General features: G+C 52.2%; 2 protein-coding genes across 4 annotated transcripts in view; one reads left to right on the forward strand and one right to left on the reverse strand.

The window, feature by feature from the left end:
- MCU (mitochondrial calcium uniporter) overlaps window positions 1–22,480 on the forward strand; it is a 42,787-nt gene that overhangs the window by 11,946 nt on the left and 8,361 nt on the right. The window lies entirely within an intron of this gene.
- Window positions 962–21,793, reverse strand: jv (javelin). The gene is made up of 6 exons (XM_001352818.4): window positions 21,711–21,793; window positions 9,153–9,700; window positions 8,728–9,067; window positions 2,418–6,165; window positions 2,011–2,272; window positions 962–1,932 (listed from the first exon to the last, which is right to left on the reverse strand). Exons 1-6 carry the CDS (start codon window positions 21,773–21,775, stop codon window positions 1,067–1,069), a joined length of 5,829 nt encoding a protein of 1,942 aa, XP_001352854.4. The 5' UTR covers window positions 21,776–21,793; the 3' UTR covers window positions 962–1,066.

Raw genomic sequence — 22,480 nt, forward strand, 5'->3', positions numbered from 1 at the left:
GATGTGCCCTTAAGGCTTTCGTTTCGACCAGAAATCACCTCTGCAAATCATCGGGAATGCCAAAATTATTAAATATAATTAAGAGACGAGAGTTCTAAGGCCACAGACATACGTGGGGGTTGCTGGGGAGTGCCAGAGGCAAATTCCAAGTGGCTTACATTCACCTTTCATGAGGGATTGATACGGCCAATGATGGACACTTGATGGACTTCAAGCTCCAAAGAGTCTCTCAGCCAAACGACTCCTTAAAGGCTTCTTCGAGCCGAGCTTTTGCTGGCTGCCCTTTAGGCCCATTAGTAGACCTTCCAAAACTCCCAGTAGTTGCTAATTTGAAGGGAAATTGCATTAAATTCAAAGAAAACTGATCCACTGTCCATCCAATTTCATAAACATTTCTGTGCCATTAAAGGCTGCATAAATCGTTGATTAATTATAGATTAGTTCTGAGGCAATTAGTGGCCTGCACTGGGGCCTGCTCTTCCCTCTCCTCTCTCCCCCCTCTCTCTCCCTGCATTTGGCCATCAATTTCATTAGCCATTAACTAAATGAAAATGCACTTGGTCGGCGGCTTGGGGGCTGGCAGGATGGACTCTTAATGGGCTCTTCCGCGTAGATTATTAAATAAATTGCATATTTATTTTATCATCAAATGTTTCTAATTTACAAATTGAACAAATCGCAGGGACATTCGATTTATGGGGTTATCGATTTATCGATTTATGGATTTATAGATGGATATCTCCTATCCTCTCTTCATGAATTACTAACACTAACACACCTCTCTCGTATTCGAATTAATTATTCTCTAACATCGCGTCATGCAGCAGCGCCTCTCGGTCGGTTGCGCGTATAAAAAAAAGCAAAAAAAAAACATATTTTATGGTAGTTTTTGGATAGTTTTAAACCTAAATTAAGGCATAAATTGGAGCCCGAATTGGGGTCCGAAAACCAAAAAAAAAAATAATGTGTAATAATATGATTATATTTTGGTATTCTTTATAGATATTATCGATGCGATTCGATTGTTGATTGTCGACTGAAACCCCCTTTGAGCATTTGATTCGTTTTACATTTTGTCGTCGAGGCTGTCGTAGAGCTCCGCGTCCGTGGGGGGCCTCTCCTGGCGCCCCTCCTGGCGCCCCTCCTGGGGCTCCTTGCTGGGATCGTACACCTCGAACTCCTCGAACTCGATCTCGTCGTACTTGCGGCGCTCGTAGATGCTCCTGTCGTTCGCCACGTAGTGCCGCACCACCGTCTTGTCCACAATCGAGGCGGCGCTGCTGCTGGCATTGCTCAGCCGTCGCTCGGGGCCAGCACTGGGCAAAGGACCTGCCACCTGCTGCTGTATCTGCTGGTGTATCTCCACTGGCACAATGATTTGTGGTCTGCCACTGCCACTGCCACTGCCATTGATTGCTGCTGCTGTTTGTTGCTTGCTGACAACTTTGGTCGCTGCCACATCCTCGTTTTGTGGCAGCCGCTGATTGCCTTCGAGGGCCGGGCAGGCCCTTGCCTGGGGCGTCGGCTGCTTGGCCAATGTATAGGCCAAATCCACATTTTTATTGCGGCAAACTTTGCTGGCACTCGAGGCACTGCCACGTGCCACATCGAGGCGTATGTTCATGGCCTGCGACTCGTATGTGGGATGAGATATCTCAGTGGCCTCTGCCGCTCCATTGGAGCTTTCATTTCTGTGCACCGCCTGGACGTTGATGTGATTATTTACCGTCACTTGGAGGCGTCTCGGCGGGGCAGCTGCCTCCGTTATCTGGCTGTTGATGGTCACCGGGTCCGTGGCTGTTGCCTCGAAATGATGGACCATCTTGCGCACCACCTCGCTGTCGGCGGCGCCCCCGTTGACCTCCGTGTCGGCGCCGGCGAGCTCCAGGCGACTGCTGCAGCTGTTCGACTTGACCAGCTTGAATTTGATGCCTGCCAAAGAGGGGGAGAGGGAGCACAAGTGTATCTTTCTCTCTGTCTCGGAGATCTGGGAGTATCTGTGGGCCTCACCCTGGTAGGAGTCCTGCGACTGCTGCTGCTGCTCCTCGAGGCTTTGCTTCGTCTGCAATCGGTGCTCGCATCTCTCGCTGGGCAGGCACACGTTGCATGCCTCGATCTGGCGTATGCGAGAGCGTGTGCCGCCATTTGTCTGCTGGGCGGCTGCGGCGGCGGCCTGGGGCGGCGACATCTTCGAGGCGGGGCCACCATCCAGGACCCGGCCGCCGTAGTAAGTGACTGTGGAGCCGCACTCCCGTATCTTGGCCAGAATGTCCTGCAAAAGGCAACACGGAGATTAGTGCTGGGACCCAGCTCAAGGACATCAAAAGGCTGCGCCACACACGCACAAAAAGAGTCGAGCCGCACCCAAAAAAGACAAAGAGAGGGGGGGAGGGCTAAGGGGATGGGGCGCTACTTACGTTGCTGACATAATAGTTCTCGCACATGTCCTGCTCGTGGGCCTGCTCCTCGTCCTCGTCGTCGTCCTCCTCCTCCTCCTCCTCGTCGTAGTGGCCCTCCTCCTGCTCATCCTCTGCGTCGTGGCCCAAATTTTGTTCGTAAATCTGACGATAGAGCGAGTCGCTGGTGGCCGAGGCCCCGCCCATGCACCAGGTGCGTCGCGAGGCGAACTTCGCCCGGGCCTTGGCGTTCGCCGCATTGCTGTTGTGGCGCCGGACCACGTCCTGGACGTGCACATCCTTGCAGGCCATCACGGGCGACGACTCCTGCGGATGGCAGTCGCCGCAGGGGGAGCTCAGGTCGCCGCTGGAGATGCCGCTCGAGAGACTGCCGGTGTCCCAGTGGCCCAGCTTGGAGTGCTTCTGCTGCTGCTGGTGCTGCTGCTCCTCCTCCGCCAGCAGATCCATGCCCTTGGGCTGCTCCACGCCCGACGAGGAGGAGTCGCCTCCAAAGCTCGTGTCTATCGTCAGATATCGGTACGACGACCCCTGGGCGGCCCGCCTGGCTGTCTTTGGACTCAGCTGACAGGCGGAGCCTCCGAACTTCTGCTGCGACTGCACGAGGAGGCCCTGCCCCGGCGACGGCATCACGTTCTGCTCGAAGAACCGACGCACATTCCGCACGGTGTCCGGATCGGGCAGCTCGTCCTCGTACAGCTCTCGGTTGACCCTCACGGGCTGGTAGAAGAAGTGCCGCTTGGCCGCGGCGCCTCCCCCGCCGCCCCCGCCCCCCATCTGCCGCTGGCGGAGGGTGGTGCGTCGCGGCTGCGACCCCGAGGCATGGATCACGCGCGGCGGCTTGGGTGGCCCGGCGGCAGCCACCCGCGGCGCTGGGCCGCCGCCCACCTGCAGCGGCCGCTCGATCTTCGTCCGCACGGGCTCCACGATCACCACGTTGTTGTTGCTGAGCAGCTCCTGGAAGGAGTAGTCCTGCAGGTACTGGATGAGCCCGTCGAACTGGGCCTCCTTCTTGTTGCGCGTCGAGTGGTGCAGGATGTTGCTGCGGATCAGCTGCTGCGACTTGAGCACCTTGTAGCGGATGTGATCGAACTGGGCCTCGTCCTGGTCGTCCTCGTCGGCATCCGGGTCGGGGGCGGCACTCACAATGGTCGCCTTCTGGGCGCCCTCGCCCAGCTCCACGATCTCGATGGAGGGCGGCGGCATCATGCTGCAGAAATCGTTGCTATGCGGCTGCTGCTGTTGCAAGGCTGTGGTCTTGCCACCCAACTGGAAGTGGAGACCCGTGCGGCCCTCCGCCTCCCCCTTGTCCGTGTCGGCGGCTGGCGTTTCTGGTTCATTGCCCGCCAGCTTCTGCCAATAGCAGCGCACGGCATCCACTTTCTGGAGGTATTCCGTGGCCACTGCCGCGCCGCCCGCCCCACTGACGGTGGAGGCTATGCTCCTGGCACTGCTGCGGCGCCTCAGGCTGCCCTCGGCGGCGGCGCCTCCGTCCACAACGTGCAGGATCTGTGGTCGCGACATTTTGCCCCGGCCAAAGGTCGACTCGCCGTGGCTGTGGCCTGCGGCCAGGACTTTGATGGGCCTCGCCTTGTAGATGGGCGCCCCGCCGCTGTGCAGGATGCGGCGCTCCGGGGGCTTGCCACACGACGAGCTCTGCGAGCGGCGTACGGTGCGGGGTCGCTGCAGTGAGTGCTCCTCGTGAATGGCTTCCTTTTCGATGATATTGTTCTGGGCGTCGGTGACGATGATGTGGAACAGGGTCTCCCCTTCCGCTTCCTGTTCCGCCTCCTCCTGTGGCTGCTGCTGCCGGCGCTGCTCCTGTCTTCCGTCGGGGTCCTTGCGTTCACGGATTTCCTGGGCACGACGCTCGATTAGTTTGCTAAAGTTTGCCACTTCGATGACAGGCGCCTCCTTGGGTTGTTCCACTTGTGCAATGGACACTGGCTCTGGCTCTGGCTCCTCCTCGGCCTGGGGCTCCTCCTCCTCCTGCTGCTCCTCTTCTGTTAATGGAGGGGGAGGTGGGGGCAATGGTGGCTCCTCCTCCTCCTCGGGCTCCTGCTGCCTTTGTGGCTCTTCTGCTGCAACGATTTCCTTTGTTATCTTTGGCTTTTCCTGTCTTTGGGTTTCCTTCTCCCCTCCTCCTCCTGCCGCTGCTGCTGCTTCCCTCTCCCGTTCGCGCTCCCTCTCCTGGTGCTCCTTCTGCCTGGCCTTCTGGTGGGCCCTGCCGAAGCGTCTGATGGAGTCGTAGGTCTCTGCGCGGGTCACCACCTGCGCCCCCCGCTTCGAGTCCTTCCGCTGCTGCTGGCGCTGCTGGTTGTAGGAGGATCTCAGCTCCTTGTCGATGCTCTCGCAGACCTTGAGGCTCACGCCGATGTTGACATCCGGCAGGCTGTGGTACTGGTTCTCCTGCAGATTGGACACCACCACAAAGGAGTCGGTGGCCGGCTGCTGCTGCTGCTGCTGCTGCTGCTTCCCTTGCGCCTCCTCCTGCTTGAGCTTCCGCTTCTCGACGACTGCCAGGATCTTGGGCTTGTTCTGCGGCGTGTGCTCCACCTTCAGGACCTGCGTGAAGATCTGTGCCTCGACCTTGGCGGTGGTAAGCAGCGGCTGCTGCTGCTGCTGCTCCTCTGAGGCTCCGCCCTTCTTGTGGTGCTTCGCCTGCGGCTCGTACACCGTGTCCTCGATGGAGATGTGCAGCAGGCTGCGCGTCTCCAGCTCCCCGCTCTCGCCGCAGCTGGTGAAGGTGCGCTGCTCGAAGGACTCGCAGGACTCGCCGATCAGAGTGCAGTCGGAGCTGTCCTCCGACGACAGATACACCGAGTCGTAGGCAATCAGGTGCTCCCCGTGGCCCCGCTTCAAGGTGCTGTCGCTGTCGCTGGCCGGGATCTCCCCAGAGGTGGGGGTGAGGCGGCTCTCCTCCTCGGCCTGGTCGCCTCCCTCCTGGTCGTCGTCCGCCTCCTGGTCGCTGCAGCTCTCCTCGAATCGCGTGGTCCTCGCCGTGGTCGTGAGGCTGATGATCTCGTAGCTCTCCTCCACTCCGTTGGCTCCCACTGCCACACCCACTGCCACTCCCACTCCGCCTGCCTGCTGCTGGTAGATCTCCTCGATGTGGGTGAGGTCGTACTCCTGCTCGGAGAGCGAGGGGCTGTCCGTCTGGTCGTCGGAGTTGCTGGTCGTTGTCTCCGGGAAGACGCTGCTCTGGCTGTGCTCCGGACAGGACTCGCCGCCCGTGTCCTGCTGCAAGTGCCGCTGCAGGTGGCACTGATGGTGGTGATGGTTCCGCTGCTGCTGCTGCCTGCGCGACTGGTAGATGCGCGGCCGCTCCTTCAGCAGATTCGCCGCCGCCTGTTCCAAGGCCTCGAACTCCAAGGATGAGGGCCCCTGCTGCTGCTGCTGCTGCTCGAGATGGTTCTGATGCAACGAATTCTTGAAGTAGTCCGAGTTGAGGCTCTCCAAGTCGCTCTTGTCGTTGTGCCACGGATGCAGCTGCTCGCTGAGACCCAACGCCAAGGCGTCCAAGCGTTTCAGATTATCGTAGTACAAATCAAAGTCACGCGATTCCCCTCTTCCCCGGGGATGTGCCTGCTGCTGCTGTTGCTGCTGTTGCTGTTGCTGATGCGAATCACAAGTGCCGCTGTTGTTGCTGCTTCTGTGACTTTGAGTGTCATCCGCCGGTGGCGTCTCCAGTGGCTGCTCAATCGTGGAGGAGGTCGTCTGCTGCTGCTGCTGCTGCTGCTTGGCGTTCAATCTGTGGGTGGGAATCGAAATGATGATGATGCCATTGTCAAGAGTAAATCGTAAACTAAAGGGCCTCCAATCTGCCGCACTTGACGGCCTTGTTGGCTCCACAAATCGCATGCCCCGTCCCCGTAGCACGCACTCCAACAGTCAGTCATGTGACTGAGATTGTTGGTTCAATCAATCAATCAATGGATGGCGACAAATCAAACAAACAGCCGCCGAAAAGATGACTTTCTCATGCCGCAGTGGAAAACGGAAAACAGCCACTACTAAAGGACTGATTGATGAAGTTTGACGGGAAAAAGCACAAGGGATTACATGTGTGCTGGCTCCTTGATTAGGGACTCCAGCTCCAGGTGCAGCTCCAGCTCCAGAAGGAATCTCTGGCAGCTCTTTTGATTGGGGATTCAACCAAAAGTCGCAAGTTTGATGGAATACAGATCCCAACAGAGGTTGAAGCTGCTTGATTGGGCACAAAAAAGGATAACAGGAGTATGAGAGACCCTTAATGCCAAGGAATATCCCAAGAAAGGTTCCCCAACAAGTGGCAAAGGGCTCTCCCATGTCCGTTCAAGGATTGCAACGAGCTGCGATAGTATTCCAGGCGTTCGTTCAAGGACTGGAATCCCGCAGAAGTTGGAAAATCACAGCCAAAGGGGAAGCTCTGCTTCGCCCATCAGTCAACATCTCGAGTGGCGAAAAATGAGCTTCCATTAGCCAATATCCGTGTCATCCTTTGCCATCCGACTGCAGCGGACATGGACATGCCCCCGATGGAGTCAGCTCGGTTACAGCTGCACGTGGCTGTGGCAGTGGCAGTGCCTGATAGTGGGATGCGGCGAAAGTTTACCCAGCCACTTGATGCGACGATTTGCGGCAAATTAAATAAAAAGCGAGGGACAGCGAAAGCTGCAACTGGCAGCAGACACATTGCCTAGGGATGGCAGCAGGAAGGAAGGAAGGAAGCTTCTTCCCCTATTCCATGCCGCATGCCGCATGCCCCATGCCTCAAGCCCCGGCTGTCGTTGCCAGGATAACGTGTGTGTCTGTGGCTTTGTGTGCGTGTGTGTGTGTGTGTGCTCTAATGGCATGACGAGTGGCACGAGGGCTAAAAGCTTTTCCATCTCGCTGCCATGCAGCGCCTGGAGGCAGGTTGGCAGGCGGGAGGCGTGGCAGGCATCTGCCCAAGCAATTGACAAACAAAAAAGTTTGAAATTTTAATTAAACAAGCAACCAATGAGCCAGAGAGGGAGAGAGAGAGTTTTGGCACTCTGTTATGCAACACGCGACACTGCCACTGCCACTGCGTGGACTTTAAACATTCTCGATCGCTCGATGGACTTTGCAGCTGTAACAAATCAGGGCTTAGGCCACAAGCCGCAGCGGCAGCGGCAGCCACAGCCACAGCAACAGCATCCGACGGCTGTGTTACGGGAGTGCAACAAAAATGACCCCGCGAATGAAATGCTGACCCTGACCAGATGACAAAACCCATAAAACCAACACAAAACACAAACAACAAACAGCAAACAGCAGCAAACCAACCGCAACAATTACGCTGCCGGCGACTGTCGGGTGGCGCGCGGGACGTGGCACGTACTGCGATTTGAAGCCGTTAATTTGCGCCGTGTGTCGCGCGGAGAGTTACGGGCGGAGATACCTGTTGCACTTGCGGTGAGCGTAGCTCGGCGACTGACAGCGGATCTGGCAGACTAGCGCAAGCCAGTGGTCTACGGGGCGTATGCGTGACGGGCACCAGACAGCATGAGAAGGTGTTTGGGCTGGCGGCTGGCGGCTGGCTAAAACTGATGTCTCTGTTCGATAAAACTAGTTTGGGGTAATAGAATTTCACTGGCTCGGCCTGAGAAAACCAGATTTAACTCAATTAGAAGACGTTTATGGGGGCGGGCGGTGAGTGTTACACCCAGCACTAGACAACAAAACTGGGGTTTACCATACGGAAGGTATATCTTAGATTTACTATGGGGTTTTTTTTTTATTTTTCTGTAATTTTTAAGGCAATATTATGTAAAAAATCCTCCAATTTAATTGAAATTCCTAAAAAAATCTATCATTTATAATTCAATAAAAACTGTAAAACGGCTAAAAACTCCACACCAGAGCCCTGCGTGAATCACCCGCCGTATATACCCTCGCTGCTGCTCGGTACTCAATTCCTTCGAAGACTAAAGCCCGTGTCTCTCTCTCCCTTTAGCCTTCTGCTTTCGCGCTTCATTTGATTTGCTGCTAGAGCGAACGAGAGAGCAATACAAAAGCGTCGCATCTGCCTAGAAAAAATATTGTGCTTGTGTGGCTGTGTGGCTGTGCGAGGGAGGGTTCGTTCTCGCATGCAAACGAAGAGATAAGCCGATCAGCCCGGCAGCCGAAAGCACGAAAGCTCGAAAGCCGAAAGCCGAAATCCGAAACCCATGTAAATTGCAATACAAACAATTTCGCCTCTCTTCCCCCTCCCTCGACCAGCCAGAACATTTCTTATCTTGTATTTGTGCATTTCCTTTTGTGCTCGTCTCAATTGCTGTGCAGCCCAGTGTCTGGGTGAGTCACTTACCTCGGCGATTCACGGAAAAATCCACGATTAACGAGCCGCGCACGCGGTATTAGCTGCGATCTCCGCCTGCTGCTGTTTGCCGAACCAATTTGCAGGTCACTAAATGTCTCCTCACGGATCACCGCCAAGCTGCGCGATCGCCTCAGGCTGCACGATTCGCTGCCCAACAGATCGAAGAGTGTAGCGGCGGCAGTGGCTGTCGCTGTGGCTGTCGCTGTCGCTGTGGCACTGGCTGTTGTGCCACCGTTTACTGTGCTGCTGGTGGCTGGTGGTTCTCCTGCTGCCGCTGCCGCTGCTGCTGCTGCTGGAGTTGCCTCAAAGTTGTCGTTGCCGGGAAGCACTGGGGAAGCAAGTTAATACAATATTGTATTAATTGATTGAATTACAAGCGATATGCTCGAATGGATGCCAAGGCTGGCACTCACCCGCGTAGCTGTCGCCGTGGTCTAGCGGAGCTTCCGCATCGAATCGCCAGTAGAACTCGGCGATGTCCAAGGCGTTCTCCTCCCGCTCGAGCTGCGTGTAGTCCAAGGAGCGGGCGTTCCTCAGCTGTCCGCTGCCTGGTCCGCCTCCTCCTCCTGCTCCGCCAAGGCCCACGCGGCACTGCGTCCAGTGGGGCTGGGCGTGCGGATGATGCGAGTGGTGGGCGTGGTGGGCGTGCTGCAGGTGGTGCGGATGCGAGTGGTGGCCGTGTGGGTGGTGCTGCGTGTGGCGACCTATGCCATTGCCAGCTGCTTCATGGCAGCTGGTGGCCAAATCGAGATGCGACACGGATTTGTGCGTGTGCCGCCAGCCAGCGGCAGCAGCCCGCAGTCCCTGCGGACACCTCGGATCGTGGACGTTGCCGGTGCTGCTGCTGCTGTTGTGGTAGTGGCTGTGGTGGTGCTGGTGCTGGTGCTGGTGGCCCCCGTTCGTGTCCTCCAGACGCACCCGATCCACGTAGTTGTGCTGGTAGCTGTAGCTCTCCTTGCCCCTGCCACCGAATGAACAGAATGAACGCCAAAGGTTAATTGATTTTATGGAAATTATCAGACATTTTCATGGGCCATTGCCACCTGTCGCGGCAATTGAATTAAGCCCCCCAAACGGTGCGAGTGATTCAATGGCCAATAAACAATAAACGTATTTCCCATCCCCCCAGCAAAAGCCAACACAAGCCAAATGCAATCATTCATTCCATTCAATTCTATTCCATCTCCTCCTGCCCCACACACACACACACGTGCCCCACCTTTACGATTCTCCGGTAGAACAGAAAGTTTCGCCATGAAAGCATTTAAGCCAAAGGACTATTTGCTCTTTGAAGGATTGGAGGGAAAATTGCTTAGCCACCAGTCGGCAGCCGGGAGTCACGAGGCAGGAGTCAGGCATCCCATTCCGAGAGCAGCGCGAAATGAAGCGTGGGATCTGCGCCACCTGCCGCACGTGGCGTAGTTGTTGTGGGCGGATGCCATTTGCAAAGTGGAATACGTCTGCCATGGATTCCCAGATTAATGGCCAGAATTATGGCCGTGGCTCTGGCTCCGGCCGTGGCTGGGTTTTTCAATTGGTTGTAGCTTTAACTGATTGGCGGCTGGGGGCGGGGTCCAGGGGGCTGCAGGGGGCTGCTGGAACCTCGATGATTCGGTGAAAAGTGCAACCCAAATCGGGATCCCCATTTGAGTGGGAAAAACTTCCATTTCGGGGCCAAAATGTATCTCTCAGATGATAATCTATCCCCAGGATTTGGTCTCTTTTTCCTCTCCCCCCTGCCCACCCTCCCCTCTATAATCTCTCTGCAAATAGTCGCAAGTGAACTTTTCGTGAGCCAAATCTCCATGAATATTGGAACTTTTGCAATGGCCTTGCCACCGATTGTTGCCATGCTAATTGTCAGTGCTTCCCGCCTCCTGCCTTCTGGTCGACCTCCTGGCATAGGCGGCGCCACTTCAGAGCACACATTTTACCGGATGGCTGCATGTTGCAGGGGCATGGGGCACGGGGCACGGGCCACCAAGCAGGGGACCCAGCATTTGCCATTACAATTGCAAATGCTGCCAACTAATGTTTAACTATGCGGCGATCCATTGGATGCCATTGGGGCGCCATTCTGGCGGCTGCCGGATGGCTGCTGCCCCCAGCTCCCTCCTGCGCCCTCTGGCTACCGTTTCGAGTCCTGGCTCCAGCCAGCTCCAGCACATCCTGCCGTGCTGTGACTGTGTGTGGCGGGGCGGCCTTGTCCTGAAACAAATGCCACTCCCCCCCCTCCACATCTCGGAGCCGGCGCCTGGCCCCCACTTTATGGGAGGAACATAAAAACTAAGGAGCCAGAGAGTACTCTTACTCTGCTCGCCAGCTCTGGCCTCATTTCTGGCCTCGGGCTTTCGGTCTTGCATAGGTACTCGGCGAGGAGTACTATTATTTATTTTCTATTTCTATTGCTCTCTCCATTTCGGGGGCACTGTGGGGTTAATGTGTCTGCTGTCCGTGCTTGTTTGTGCAACATTCTGTCGGGTGTTGCGGCATACCCTGCCCTTTCTGTTTCAATTAAAAGCCAATTGGGCGCGATGTCACCACACTGTGTGGCATGCCGCCCGATAATTCGTTGCGTGTTTAGTTTTTCCAGCCAATAAAATCGGACACTTTAATGATTACGATTATTTTCGCTGATGAAATGTGAAATGCTTTTCCGGTACCCAAGGATTCGGGCCTCGGTTCCTGCCACATACATATGTATGTATGTATGGGGCATCCACTTGCTAATTACTTTTTACGAGTACCACCACGAAATGCCATAAACATTCATTGTGTCGGCATTATTTCTCTCTTGTTTCTCACTTTTTTTTCTCCTTTTTCTCGCGTTTTTTTTTTTTAAACTGCAACAAAAAATTGCGAAAAATTGCGTTTCTGCTTTCATGTCACGTGCTGGCCTTTTGTTTCATTTGAAAACTTAATTTTATTGTGACACGCGCCGCATTTATTTCTCGGCAGCAGCAGCAGCAGCATCTGCTCTGCCGCGAGGCCATGCCACAAAAAAAAGCCGCACAAAAGCGATTTGCGTGCGATTTTCATGTGATTAGCAGGCGACTTTAATCGCGCAAAAAAACGAAAAACGAACAAAAAAAAACCAAATATTTATTGCTTCGGACGCTTCAGGCGTTAAATAAATAATCTGAGAAACCAGAAAACAAAGCTAATTAAAGTGCCACAAATTATTTAGCATAAAACCAGCAAAACAGAAAAAAAAAACCAATGCAAAAAGAAATAAATACAATTTAAAGGCCTTTAAAATATTTAAGCAAATTATTCAAACAAGAGAAAATAAATAGAAACTAAAAATCAGCATATTCGTGCTAAAATGGAAATGGAAATGGAAAATGCGAAAAACACTCGCATGACGGACTCAAATTAATTAACACAGATATCTATTGGATGTAGTACGTGGAGTACGAGAAAAACCAACAACAGAGAGCGCGATTTACATGGCCAACAACAACAACCACAGCGGCCCCGGCGCCCACGAATGAACAAACAACAACAAAAATAAAACATTTGCAGAAAATCCAACAAACGAAGCGTAAATCTCCTGCCCTGCCCCCCCTCTCGCCCTCAGATAACGGCAGCAGCTAATAAAATCCATGAATAAAATCATTTTCAATTGGCATTTTCACACAGGCAGCAGACAATACAGCAGCACAAACGAATGTACATATTTTTGGAATTGTGAAAAATAGAATTAATATTGAATAAAAGAACGAACCCACCGTGCACCGCGCAACGCAGCGCATCGCAACGCAACCGGAATAATCAGAGCGTATTGTCAGAGACACAGATCCAATGACTAGACATCTATAGATATGGATACCCGAACTGCATTACCAAATTTGTGAAGCACGAAGCCCCAGGGTGCCGCCGCAGCAGATACCCTGTCAACAGCCTCGAAGCAGGGCATATATTCTGTCGTTGAACATGCCCTTCTGCTGAGAGGATGAAAAACACCCCACAGGCACTATAGGGCTAAAGGGAAGGCAGCATGCGAAGAAAGTCCAATGTCCAATCGAAAGAGCGAGCGCCGTCGGCTGCTGTTTGAATGGCAAGAGAACGGGAGAGGCAAAATCATGCGATCGCTCAAAAATGCGTCACACTCCAGGCTGACGAGAGAGAGAGAGGCAAACGAGCAAAGTGTGGGAAAAGGAATACAGGAAAGACTTGCGATTCATGCTGGGCAAACTTCTAATGGGAACAAAAATACCTTCTTGAAAGGGTATGAAAAACCTGTCGAAATCCAGATACGGGGCCCAAAGCGATGAGAAGAAAATAATGATGACAACAATAATGAGGATGGGACGATGACGGTGGCGGTGGCGAACGACCGGCGACATTTCAAATGACATTTTCGGCTAAATTGCTGGCTACTGCCGCAACTCATGGCTGCTGCTGCAGGCCAATGGAAGTACAGAAGAAGCAATGAAGAAGGGAGGTAGAGGGAGAGGGGAGTAGGAGAATAACGGAATAGACTGCGTTACTGACGGGCGAAATAAATGCTAAATCAATTTGCCGCTGCTGCCGCTGCTGCCGTTGCCGCTACTGCGGTCGCCCACAAATTGCATTTGCAGCCTTTTGCACGCGATCTGCTTCGCGCGGTCCCGTTGTAGAGAGACACTGCTGCAGGCAGGGACATCAATTATGTGAAAAGTTTGCTGCAGCCAGAGGACAGAAGAGAGCGGGAAGCGTCCGTTGTCAATGAGCGGACAAATAAGTTTCGCAGTTTGTCGCAGGATACTCAATCATCGGAAAGTGGAGAAACGAAAACACGATTATGGTCCCTGTTTTGAGGGTAATAGGTTTCGAGGTGCATATTTGCCCGGATTTTGTCGGGGTGGGATCATTAGCCCACCGATAGGTAATGGCCACCATCAGAGCGAAGCCTTGGCAGGATTGCACTCCAATTAATTGATGGTTTGAAGCCCAGCCTGAATGGCAAATCGAATGCATTCCGAAATGTTTAATTCATGTAAATTAATGAGCCATTCAATGCGCCTCATTGATTCCTTAAGGCTCTCCATATGCAAACGATGATGTGTTCAGATATTCGAAAATATTTACAGTACAGACACACACACACACACACACACACACGCACACACAATGACCGATTGATGTTGCTGTTGTTTGTCTGTGGTTTTGTGGCCCACATCTTCATTGCGGCTTGAGCTGCGGCGGCGGCGGCGTCTTGGCCAAGTGCCCTCCCCTCCCTTTTCCCCCCCTCCGGCTCCCACTTGGATGAATGCTTTCTATTGATGGGCGGGGCGCCGCGGCCGCCTTTTGCACAGTTTGTTGATTTTTGTGGTTAATGCAAAATGTGTTTATTGTCCATGAAATGGCCAAAGCGTCATGCCAAAAAAAAAAAAACAACACAAAAAAATATGTGGAAAACACGCGCGAAATTTCTATGCTGCACACACTTTTCTCTCTCTTTTTCGCACTTTTTTCTCACTCTCTCTCTCTCTCTCTGCCACTGCTCTCTGCGGCTTTTCTCTACGGTTTACCTTTCTCTCTCACTTTTTCGCTATTATTTTCTCCTCGCACCCGCTTCGGCTTTGATTTCCTCTGGTTGTTGCCGCTTTTACGTCTCGCCGCTGACTGAAAATCCACAAAAAGTTGAGCGCAAGCGCCGCTGACGCAGACTCTGAGGCAAGTGGCGACTGCGCAGCGGCAGCGGCAGCAGCACCTCTGTCAACGCTGACGTCGCTGGCATTTGTTTATTATTTTGTTAACCTTTTTCAGTGGCAAGTGGCACAGCCCTCCAGCCCTCCGGCCCTCCAGTCCCACTCCACTGTGCACCCTTTTTTTTTATTTTTGCTCTTTTTTTGTGTTTATTCTTCGCTTGCTACAAACAAAAGAGTGATTTTACGAGCAACTCTCGAGTTACAAAGTTTTTGTTGTTGTTTTTTATGGTATACCCTTTAGGAGTGGCGGCGGGGGTATAGGGGTTTTTCGGAGCAGGAGCCAAGGTTCTAAAAATATATATTTTTTGTGCAAATATTAGGAATATTTTTTCTATTATTTCCCTGGGCGCTCGCTTTGCTCGTGCGCCAACCCCAGGCTCACTCGCTTTTTGATATAATACAGAGATGTTTTCGCACAATCCCAGAAGGTTTTGTGCCAATCGAAAGACTATTTATACATATATAATAGAAAGGCCTTTGGAAAAATCTATCTTTTGTATGAAAAACGATGTAGTTTCTGAAGATACATCTTCCAAATCATAATTCAATCGAATCGAATCACTTTTAAAGGGTTAAAGGGTATCAAACCGTCGGCCCCCCACTTTGGGGCCGCCTTTCGTGTGCTGTTAATGAAAATTTCATGTTTAATCGTTATCGCAAAGTGAAAAGTAATTTGGAGCTCAATTAAACAAAAGCCAGTGGCAGAAACTCGGCTCATTATTGGGCGATTGGGGGGCTGTCGTGCCACAGCTGGTGGCAGCTTGAAAATTGCAATTGCCGCACCATCAAAAGTGAATTTGTAATCCGCACGGGGGTGGCAACCCTTTCGCCTGCGAGTGGATGATGCCTTTTGAATGACAAATGACTTGGGAGCCAAGCTGTTGGGGCACGCAAAAAAAGGGGAAAGAGAGAGGGTGAGAGGGAGAGAGGGAGAGAGGGGAGAGATTTGTTTGCTTGCCAACCGAAAATAAAAACAAACATTGGGAAACATACAATTTTCTTCAAGTTGAAGCCCACTCGAATTTTCACTCTTGAAGATGTTGCCCCCCCCCCCCCCCCACTCGCCCTCCCCCGTGGCACCTCTGGGTACGCCATGTGGCAACGTGCTCGTGAATAATGCAAAACGAAAAAGTTCCCAATGGGCAATGGGTCGGCTTTTGTGTGTTGTTTGGGCTTTGAACTCGGATGAACTATGGGGCGATGGAGCCCATGAGTACACTCGTTGAACCTTTGACGTACACTCGCACTTTCGCAGTGCCTGCCGCTGCTCTAGTCAGGTGTTTCATCATCGGAGAGCCGGACTCTGCCGTGCTGGAGCGCCGGAAATGCGTTTACTCACGCTCTCTCTCTCTCTCTCTCTCGCTCTTTGCCGGAAGTGAGCGGCTTGCACCACTCAGTGGCTTATTGTCGCCACACGGTGGGGCAGTGAAGCGCAGAAGAGCCATCAAATTTGATGCAAATGCCACCGCGTGGCTGGCTCCGTGCCACCGCCACTGTTTTTGGCCACCTAAAAATGACTTTTTAATGCTGTTGTGACGTGTGTGGGGGGCGACGACAGCCAACGGTTGGGAAATGACCTGTCCAGAGCGGGCCTGGCTCTGCTTTTCCCCACTGCTTTTCCCACTGCTTTTCCTCTGCTTTCGTTTGCCCATTTTGACTGGTTTTTTGAATTGGTTGCCAGGCACGCATGGAGCTCTGCCACTGCCACTGGTTATGCCACTGCCTTTGCTTCGGATTTGGCTTTTGATTGGAGCTTAGGGGGTGAATGGGCTTCCTGTTTTGTCGCCTTTTGTTTTTTTTTTGTGTTTTTCGGTCTCTCTGTGGCTCTCCCTCTCGCTCGCTCTCTCTGTGGGGGCTCTGTGCTCAGCCACCGTGAAACCAATGAAATAATTTTTGCTCTTTCAGCCCCTTTTTCAGAGCCGCTCCGCACAAAAGAGTTGTGTTTTTATGAAATACGATTTTGGCAGAACTCCGTTTCAGCTTTTTGGTTTTTGGTGCGAAATAAGTCAACTGTGACGACAGATTCTTTTAAAAGAGTTCTTTGGGGGTGGTGGGGGGGGTGGGAAATGCTGGAAAAGCTTTTCGAAATAAAGGTTTTAATTGTGGAATTCCATGGGGAATATCTTTTATCTTTGATTGGCATTACGCCATGATTTGGTTATAGTTTTCCCCTGGTTTTTCCCCACAAGCCAGAGCTTTTAAGTCTCGCCCTTCATTTGGTGTTGCCCCAATTTATATCCAACTTTGGGGGCAGCATCACGTCCTGCATAAATTGATATGAACTGCTCTTTGGGGCTGCCGCGCCCCCCAGATGATCATTGGGATTGAAGAGAGCTGGCATGTACTTGAGCTATGACCTGGCCCTCGCCCTCGCCCCCCCCCCTCCTACAATGGCGCCATCAACTTGAATCCTCCAGCGGAATATTGTACTGCTAGACGTGTGGGGGGGGCCACAATGCCCCACAACGCAATGCCTTTTGGCCAATTTCGAAGCTGAATACTCCCTGGCCGTGGCCGTTGGCCAAAAAGGAGTGAAAGGCAATGTCTAATGCAGTTGCAACGTGCGCTGCAAGCGATTGACAGACCGTGCCCCTCCGTGTTGAATATTTATAGAGCGCTGCGCAGCCAGTGATTTGTTGCCCATTGATTTATCCTCCGTTTTGGCCCGGCTCTCTCTCTCTCTCTCTCTCTTTGGGAGCTTGCAGAGGCAGAAGCAGAGGCAGAGGCAGAGCAAATATCTTCAAAGTGCATATTGAAAATGCAACGAAATGGAAATGAGAGTTCCTTTAAATTAAAACAAATCTTGCACAAATGCCCGCTCGTCGTTTCATTTTGCTCGCTTTCTCCGCTTTGCTCCGCTTTCCTCGCTTTTTTTGTATTTCTCTTGGGCTTGAATCGTTCTCGAAAGTTGGGAAAATCATGGCCGCATGACACAACAAGCGCTCTTGAGCGACGGGGATACCCTTTCCCAGCTGCTGTCACGTTGTGGGCGGCTGGCGGGGGGAGGGGCCGGCACTGGGTGCCTCCTCTGAGACATGAGGCACGTTCTGGACGAGCAGAGATGTAATGGCTGTTCGCTGTGTGTCCTCCTCGACTGCAAAAGTTCCACTCGGGGGTTCCTTGATACCCTCTAGCACCCCCCGAGCCATGGGGTGTATCTTTTCCAAAGAATATCGTATGTTATTTCTTGTGGTTTCCACATTTTTGAGGCCATGGAGCTCTGCTTTGGCAGGATTATATACAATGATAAAAGCCCCCTAGAAGCCCAAAATCATAACAAATGGTTAATAATGGCAGCCAGGACACCAACTAAATCCCTCTTTGGTAACCTTTTGAGCTCGTTTCGACTTACAGGGTACCCCTTTGGTCTCTGGGCTTTCTGGGGGGGTGGGGGGTGAGTTCTTGCCTGCTTTGCTGTGTATTTTTCTGCCGCTTTAAAGTTGCCAAAGTCGAGAAGTGCAATAAAGCGTCCTAAGCCAAAGCATTGCCAGCAACAAAGTGCAGAGAATAAGAGGGGGAGAGAGGGAGGGAGGGAGAGAGAGAGAGGGAGGGAGGGAGGTAGAGGAGGCTTTAAGAATGGAGGTGGAAAGCCAGAAGCCAGAATAGAGCCAGAACAAGCGGAGTAGAATAAAGTTCTAAGCAGCAAATAAATAAAACATATGCCTTCCATCCACCCTGCCCCACCCCCCGCACCCCCCCACACCCCAGGACCCCCACTTTTTCCCTGTCTCTCTGTTAAAGAAAACTTAGTGCATTGTTTTTGTGTTGTTTTTTGCTTTTTGCATTTTTCCAGAGGGGCCAAGAGAAGAAATTGCAAACTTGTTTACGCTGTTTTGACACATAAACTAGAATGCATGCATAAATTTATGTACTGCACTGTACACTGGCCGTATCCGTGTCCGTGTCCGTAGCCATTTTTACGAATAAAATATTGCGTACTCCAGAGAGTCCCCAGGACGGAGATCAGGCCAAATATTGTTAGCCGCAAGGATATGAAAATATATGGAAATACTCGGATGTATTTTCCTGTATGCGTACTCGGTAAATACAAACAATTCGATGGAGTACGTGTGTGTGTGTGGGGGGGTGGGGGTGGTTAATGGATCGCATACGGTGGTAGGGGGTGGTTGGGGCGTCGCTGCTTCCCCAAATAAATGCAAATGCAAATAGTTGCAACCGTGTGTTTACTTAAACGTCAGTCAGTCGATGGATAGACAGGCGGATGAATGGATGCATGTGTGCCCGCGGGAAGGGGGTGGAGGGGGGCGGGTTGTGGGTACTACTCTTGCAAATTGCCTTGGGCCCAGGGCTGGGGTCTGTCTGTCAGTTTGTGCATTACGAAAATCTGACTTGGAAGATAATCAGACAGGTTATCAGAGAGCGGAGGGGGAGGGGGAGAGCCTGTGGGGGCAACAACAGCAACAGACTTGACATCGAGACAACCCAGAATATTATCCGCCTCGCCGGACAGACATTGGCATCCTCCCAGTGAAAGCCTGAGAGAAGAAAGCCCCAGCCAGCCAGGTACGGGTAGACAATGAGTTGTTGAGGAGTAGCCGGGTCTCAAGCGATATTCTCGCTCGTTACGCCATGCCGCCTCACCCGCCCCTCCTCCCATAGGCTGGCTGGCTGGCAATTTTGTGTTGCCTACTTTCAGGCGGCTGTCGCTCGTTCGCTCGTTCGCTCGTTTTGCGGAAATTGTCTCAGGTTCTGCTTTATTTTGCCCCCCCCGCTTTTGCTGTCATTCGCAGACACACACACACACAGACACACATTTGCCGACAATTTGTTGCCCCTCATTCGGTTCTCGTTTCGCTTCATTTGAGCCCCGATCCGGGTCCTGGGGCCCGGGGGCCCGGGGGCCTGTCTCTCGTTTCGCGTTTCCTTCTTTAGCCTCTCTTTTAACACTCATTGTGCAATTTAGTGTGAAATATTTATTATGCTCGTGCAGTCGTCATAAACCGCAGCGGAAGGATGGCAGCAAATGGCAGCGAAGCGAAAGAGAAATGCAATTATTTTGTACTTATTTTTGTGTGCCACAAAAGTTGTGGCACATTCTAATTGGTAAATTGTTGCCGGTCCTTTCTCGCTCTCCAGTTCTCCAGAGCTCTGGCTCTTCGGGATTTTTTTTGTATTCCTTGGAATTAAATTCCGAAATATATGCACAAAAGTTGTCGGCTGTCGATTATCCCTGGTACTTGGCAGCTCCTGTTGTTGGCTTTATATATATATTTTTGGGGGTTTTTTATTGGGGCATGGGCATGGCCCGAATGGGCTTCAAACTTTTTTAATGAACATCGAAATGTTCGTTAAAAGTTTGCAGCCCGAAAGTATGCAATGCCGCTCGACGGCACTCTCTGCAGTGGCATCAAATTTCGCCCGCAGCACAAAAGTATGCAATGCAATTCGAATTAAGCCCAGAATTAAGCCCTTTATGTGTCGTAAAAACATTTTGCTAACGATCTATTTCCTCGTTTTGATCTCTCTTTTCTTTTTGTACTCCATTTGCAGGTGAGTTACGAGGCGAAAAGCGGCTAAAACGAGGCGAAAGAGAGAGAGAAGTACAACAAGCCTTACGTGTTACATGCATACCACTACCACTACACCCACACACCTATAGACATGAATCAGTCATCCCCCCGCCCCATGGCCAGGCCCTTAGACATCTTTTTCTCGTGTGTGTCTGTGTGTGTAGACATTCAATAAAAATTCACAGCTACAACGTTTGATACGTGACCAAATGCCATCACCATCGACAATCCACCATCATCATCGCCGGCCATGAAGAACGGAGAGTGGTGGACGGGTGTCCCCCCCTGTGCCCCTCTGTGCCCCTCTTTGTGTATGTTATGCATAAATCGATTGGTGTTTGTGTTTGTGCCGCCCAGTGGCCGAAAAAATTGTCATCGAATCGCTGTTGTATCTCGTGGAACATCTTTATGTATAATTTTCCTCCTCCTCCCCCCCTCCCTCTGGCTCGACTTGCTAACGGGCTGTCAATATCTCCACCCCCCACACACACTCTATATGCAAATGAAGCCGTATATTCCCTGCCTCTCTGCCTCGTCCCTGTCGTAGCAAAAGCGGCACAAGAAAATTTACAGCCAGAGAACAATTCAATTTTTGGGAACAGGAACAGGGGCAGGGGCAGGGGCTTCAGTGACAGGGATACTCTTGTGTGTGTGTCTGCGCCCCCCCCCCCGAAACGAGGTGTGCTGCAAGTCTACGCATAGCTGCCACAACCATCTAAGGACCAACTAATTAGGGAGTGAATTCTAGAAGCGCATGCTGGAAAACTTAATTGAAAAATGCCTCGCATGGGGAATGCGCCGCCTCTCAATATTAATTGGAAAACGTTTGCGGCCGCCCTCGATGGAGGAGCATTGGAATTCGAGCTGCAGCCCGCGTCCTGGACCTGGCCCTGGACCCGGCCCTGGACATCTATGCCACCATTTATCCGTCTCATGTAGGCAACGCGGCGATGGCCATTTTTAATTGCCACCCCTTCCGGCTGGCTTTGGCGTTTAATTAATTGCCAGACACCAAATCCCTTCTGCTTTGGCCTTCAGTTCTCTGCCTCTCTCTCTGCTCTCAGCTCTCTGCTTTCAGTTCTCTTTTGCTGGCAATTAACTTGGCAAATCAATTCGATTTTGAGCCCCTACTTGGGTATTCAAAGGTCAACCAGTTGACCCGTCCCTCCCGTCCGTCCTGGCGCTCGCGTAATTGTGTTTGCAGCAAATCCCAAGGAATTAACATTTCCTTTTGGCCCTCGAAAGTTTTCTCTTGCATTCCCTACTTTCACACGTGCCACAAAGAGGCTTCTGCCTGCCACTGCCACTGCCACTGCGACTGTGAACACAATTGAAAAAGTTGGCGCTGCTCTCAAGTCCTTGGAAAGTGGCCTGTTGAAAGGATTTATTCTGGCTGGGAGGCAGGAGGGGCTGGGCGAGGGGGACATTCCTCACAGTTCATTAAGTGGCACAAGAAATTTACAAGAAAATACTTTGGTTTTTCGGTCGACTATTTGTCAAAGTCATAAAGTAAACCCAACCACATGCCACATGCCCCATGCCACATGCCACATGCCACAACTATCGATGTTCTGATTAAGGCGACAGATGCTGGCAGCGGCAGCCTCATGTGCTTGCAACTTTTATGGCTTTCCGCAGCCCCCCCTTGACCGCCCTTTATTAGCCACAACTCCCTGTCTCTCTCTCCAGAGACTTGACCCACAATTCAGGGGGGTGGGGAGGGGGGAGTTGTCCTTCCACTTACCGCTTATCCCGCTGGCGGGACGACGATGTTGATGTTTGTGACGTTCGAAAATATCCGTTGCCCATCGTGCCGCCATAGCAGAGGCTGTGACTCTGTCCGGAGCCTATTTTGACGTGCAAAATGTGCCGGGACGGACTCGTAGCCAAATAAAAATCAAGCTCAAATATTTAGTCCTGTCCGGGCTCCTTCCTGGGGCTCTGTTCGCTCTCCTTCAGTGCTGCAACGGATAAAGTAGTGTTTGGCTTGACATTTAATTTGCAAAAAGTTTGTGCAATTAATTTAACTTCTGGGTGCCCTCAGAGGCAGAGGCAGCGACGAGGGCGAGGGGCAAGTGGCAAGTGGCAAGCCTGCCCGCAGACAGACACGTCACGTTGTTGTGTCGTCTCCCACTCGACAGCCTCAATGTCCTCGTTGGCGCCCATGTGAAGTGCTTAAAGAGTTTACCCAGGCATGCGAGGCTTTCCTCTTGTTTTCCCAAAGGGCCAGAGGATTACACATGGCGCACACAGGCGCCCAGGGAAACACACAATTTCCGCCCTGTGCGTCGAGAGTCCAAGGTGAGCGGACGAGGGTGAGAGAGGGGGAGGCAGAGATGGGATCCCTCAAGGTTCAGTGGTTCAGTGGGTGCCTAAAAAGGGAAGCCGCACATCAAAGGCAGGACTTTATAAAGAGAATACTGTTTCCACAGGCCACTAAATGATGGGCCATCTCCGAGATTTTGATGGGTAACAAAAACCGGGACATAAGATATGCATTACCTCCGAAATCAC

Source organism: Drosophila pseudoobscura, chromosome X (assembly GCF_009870125.1).
Source record: "Drosophila pseudoobscura strain MV-25-SWS-2005 chromosome X, UCI_Dpse_MV25, whole genome shotgun sequence".
Taxonomy (NCBI): domain Eukaryota; kingdom Metazoa; phylum Arthropoda; class Insecta; order Diptera; family Drosophilidae; genus Drosophila; species Drosophila pseudoobscura.

Coding starts and splice junctions, on each gene's coding strand:
- jv (XM_001352818.4), bottom strand. CDS start 21,775: ATGGGCAACGGATATTTTCGAACGTCACAAACATCAACATCGTCGTCC. Junction 9,701..21,710: donor TCCCGCCAGCGGGATAAGCG/GTAAGTGGAAGG, acceptor ATTCGGTGGCAG/GGGCAAGGAGAGCTACAGCT. Junction 9,068..9,152: donor CCACGGCGACAGCTACGCGG/GTGAGTGCCAGC, acceptor TTGCTTCCCCAG/TGCTTCCCGGCAACGACAAC.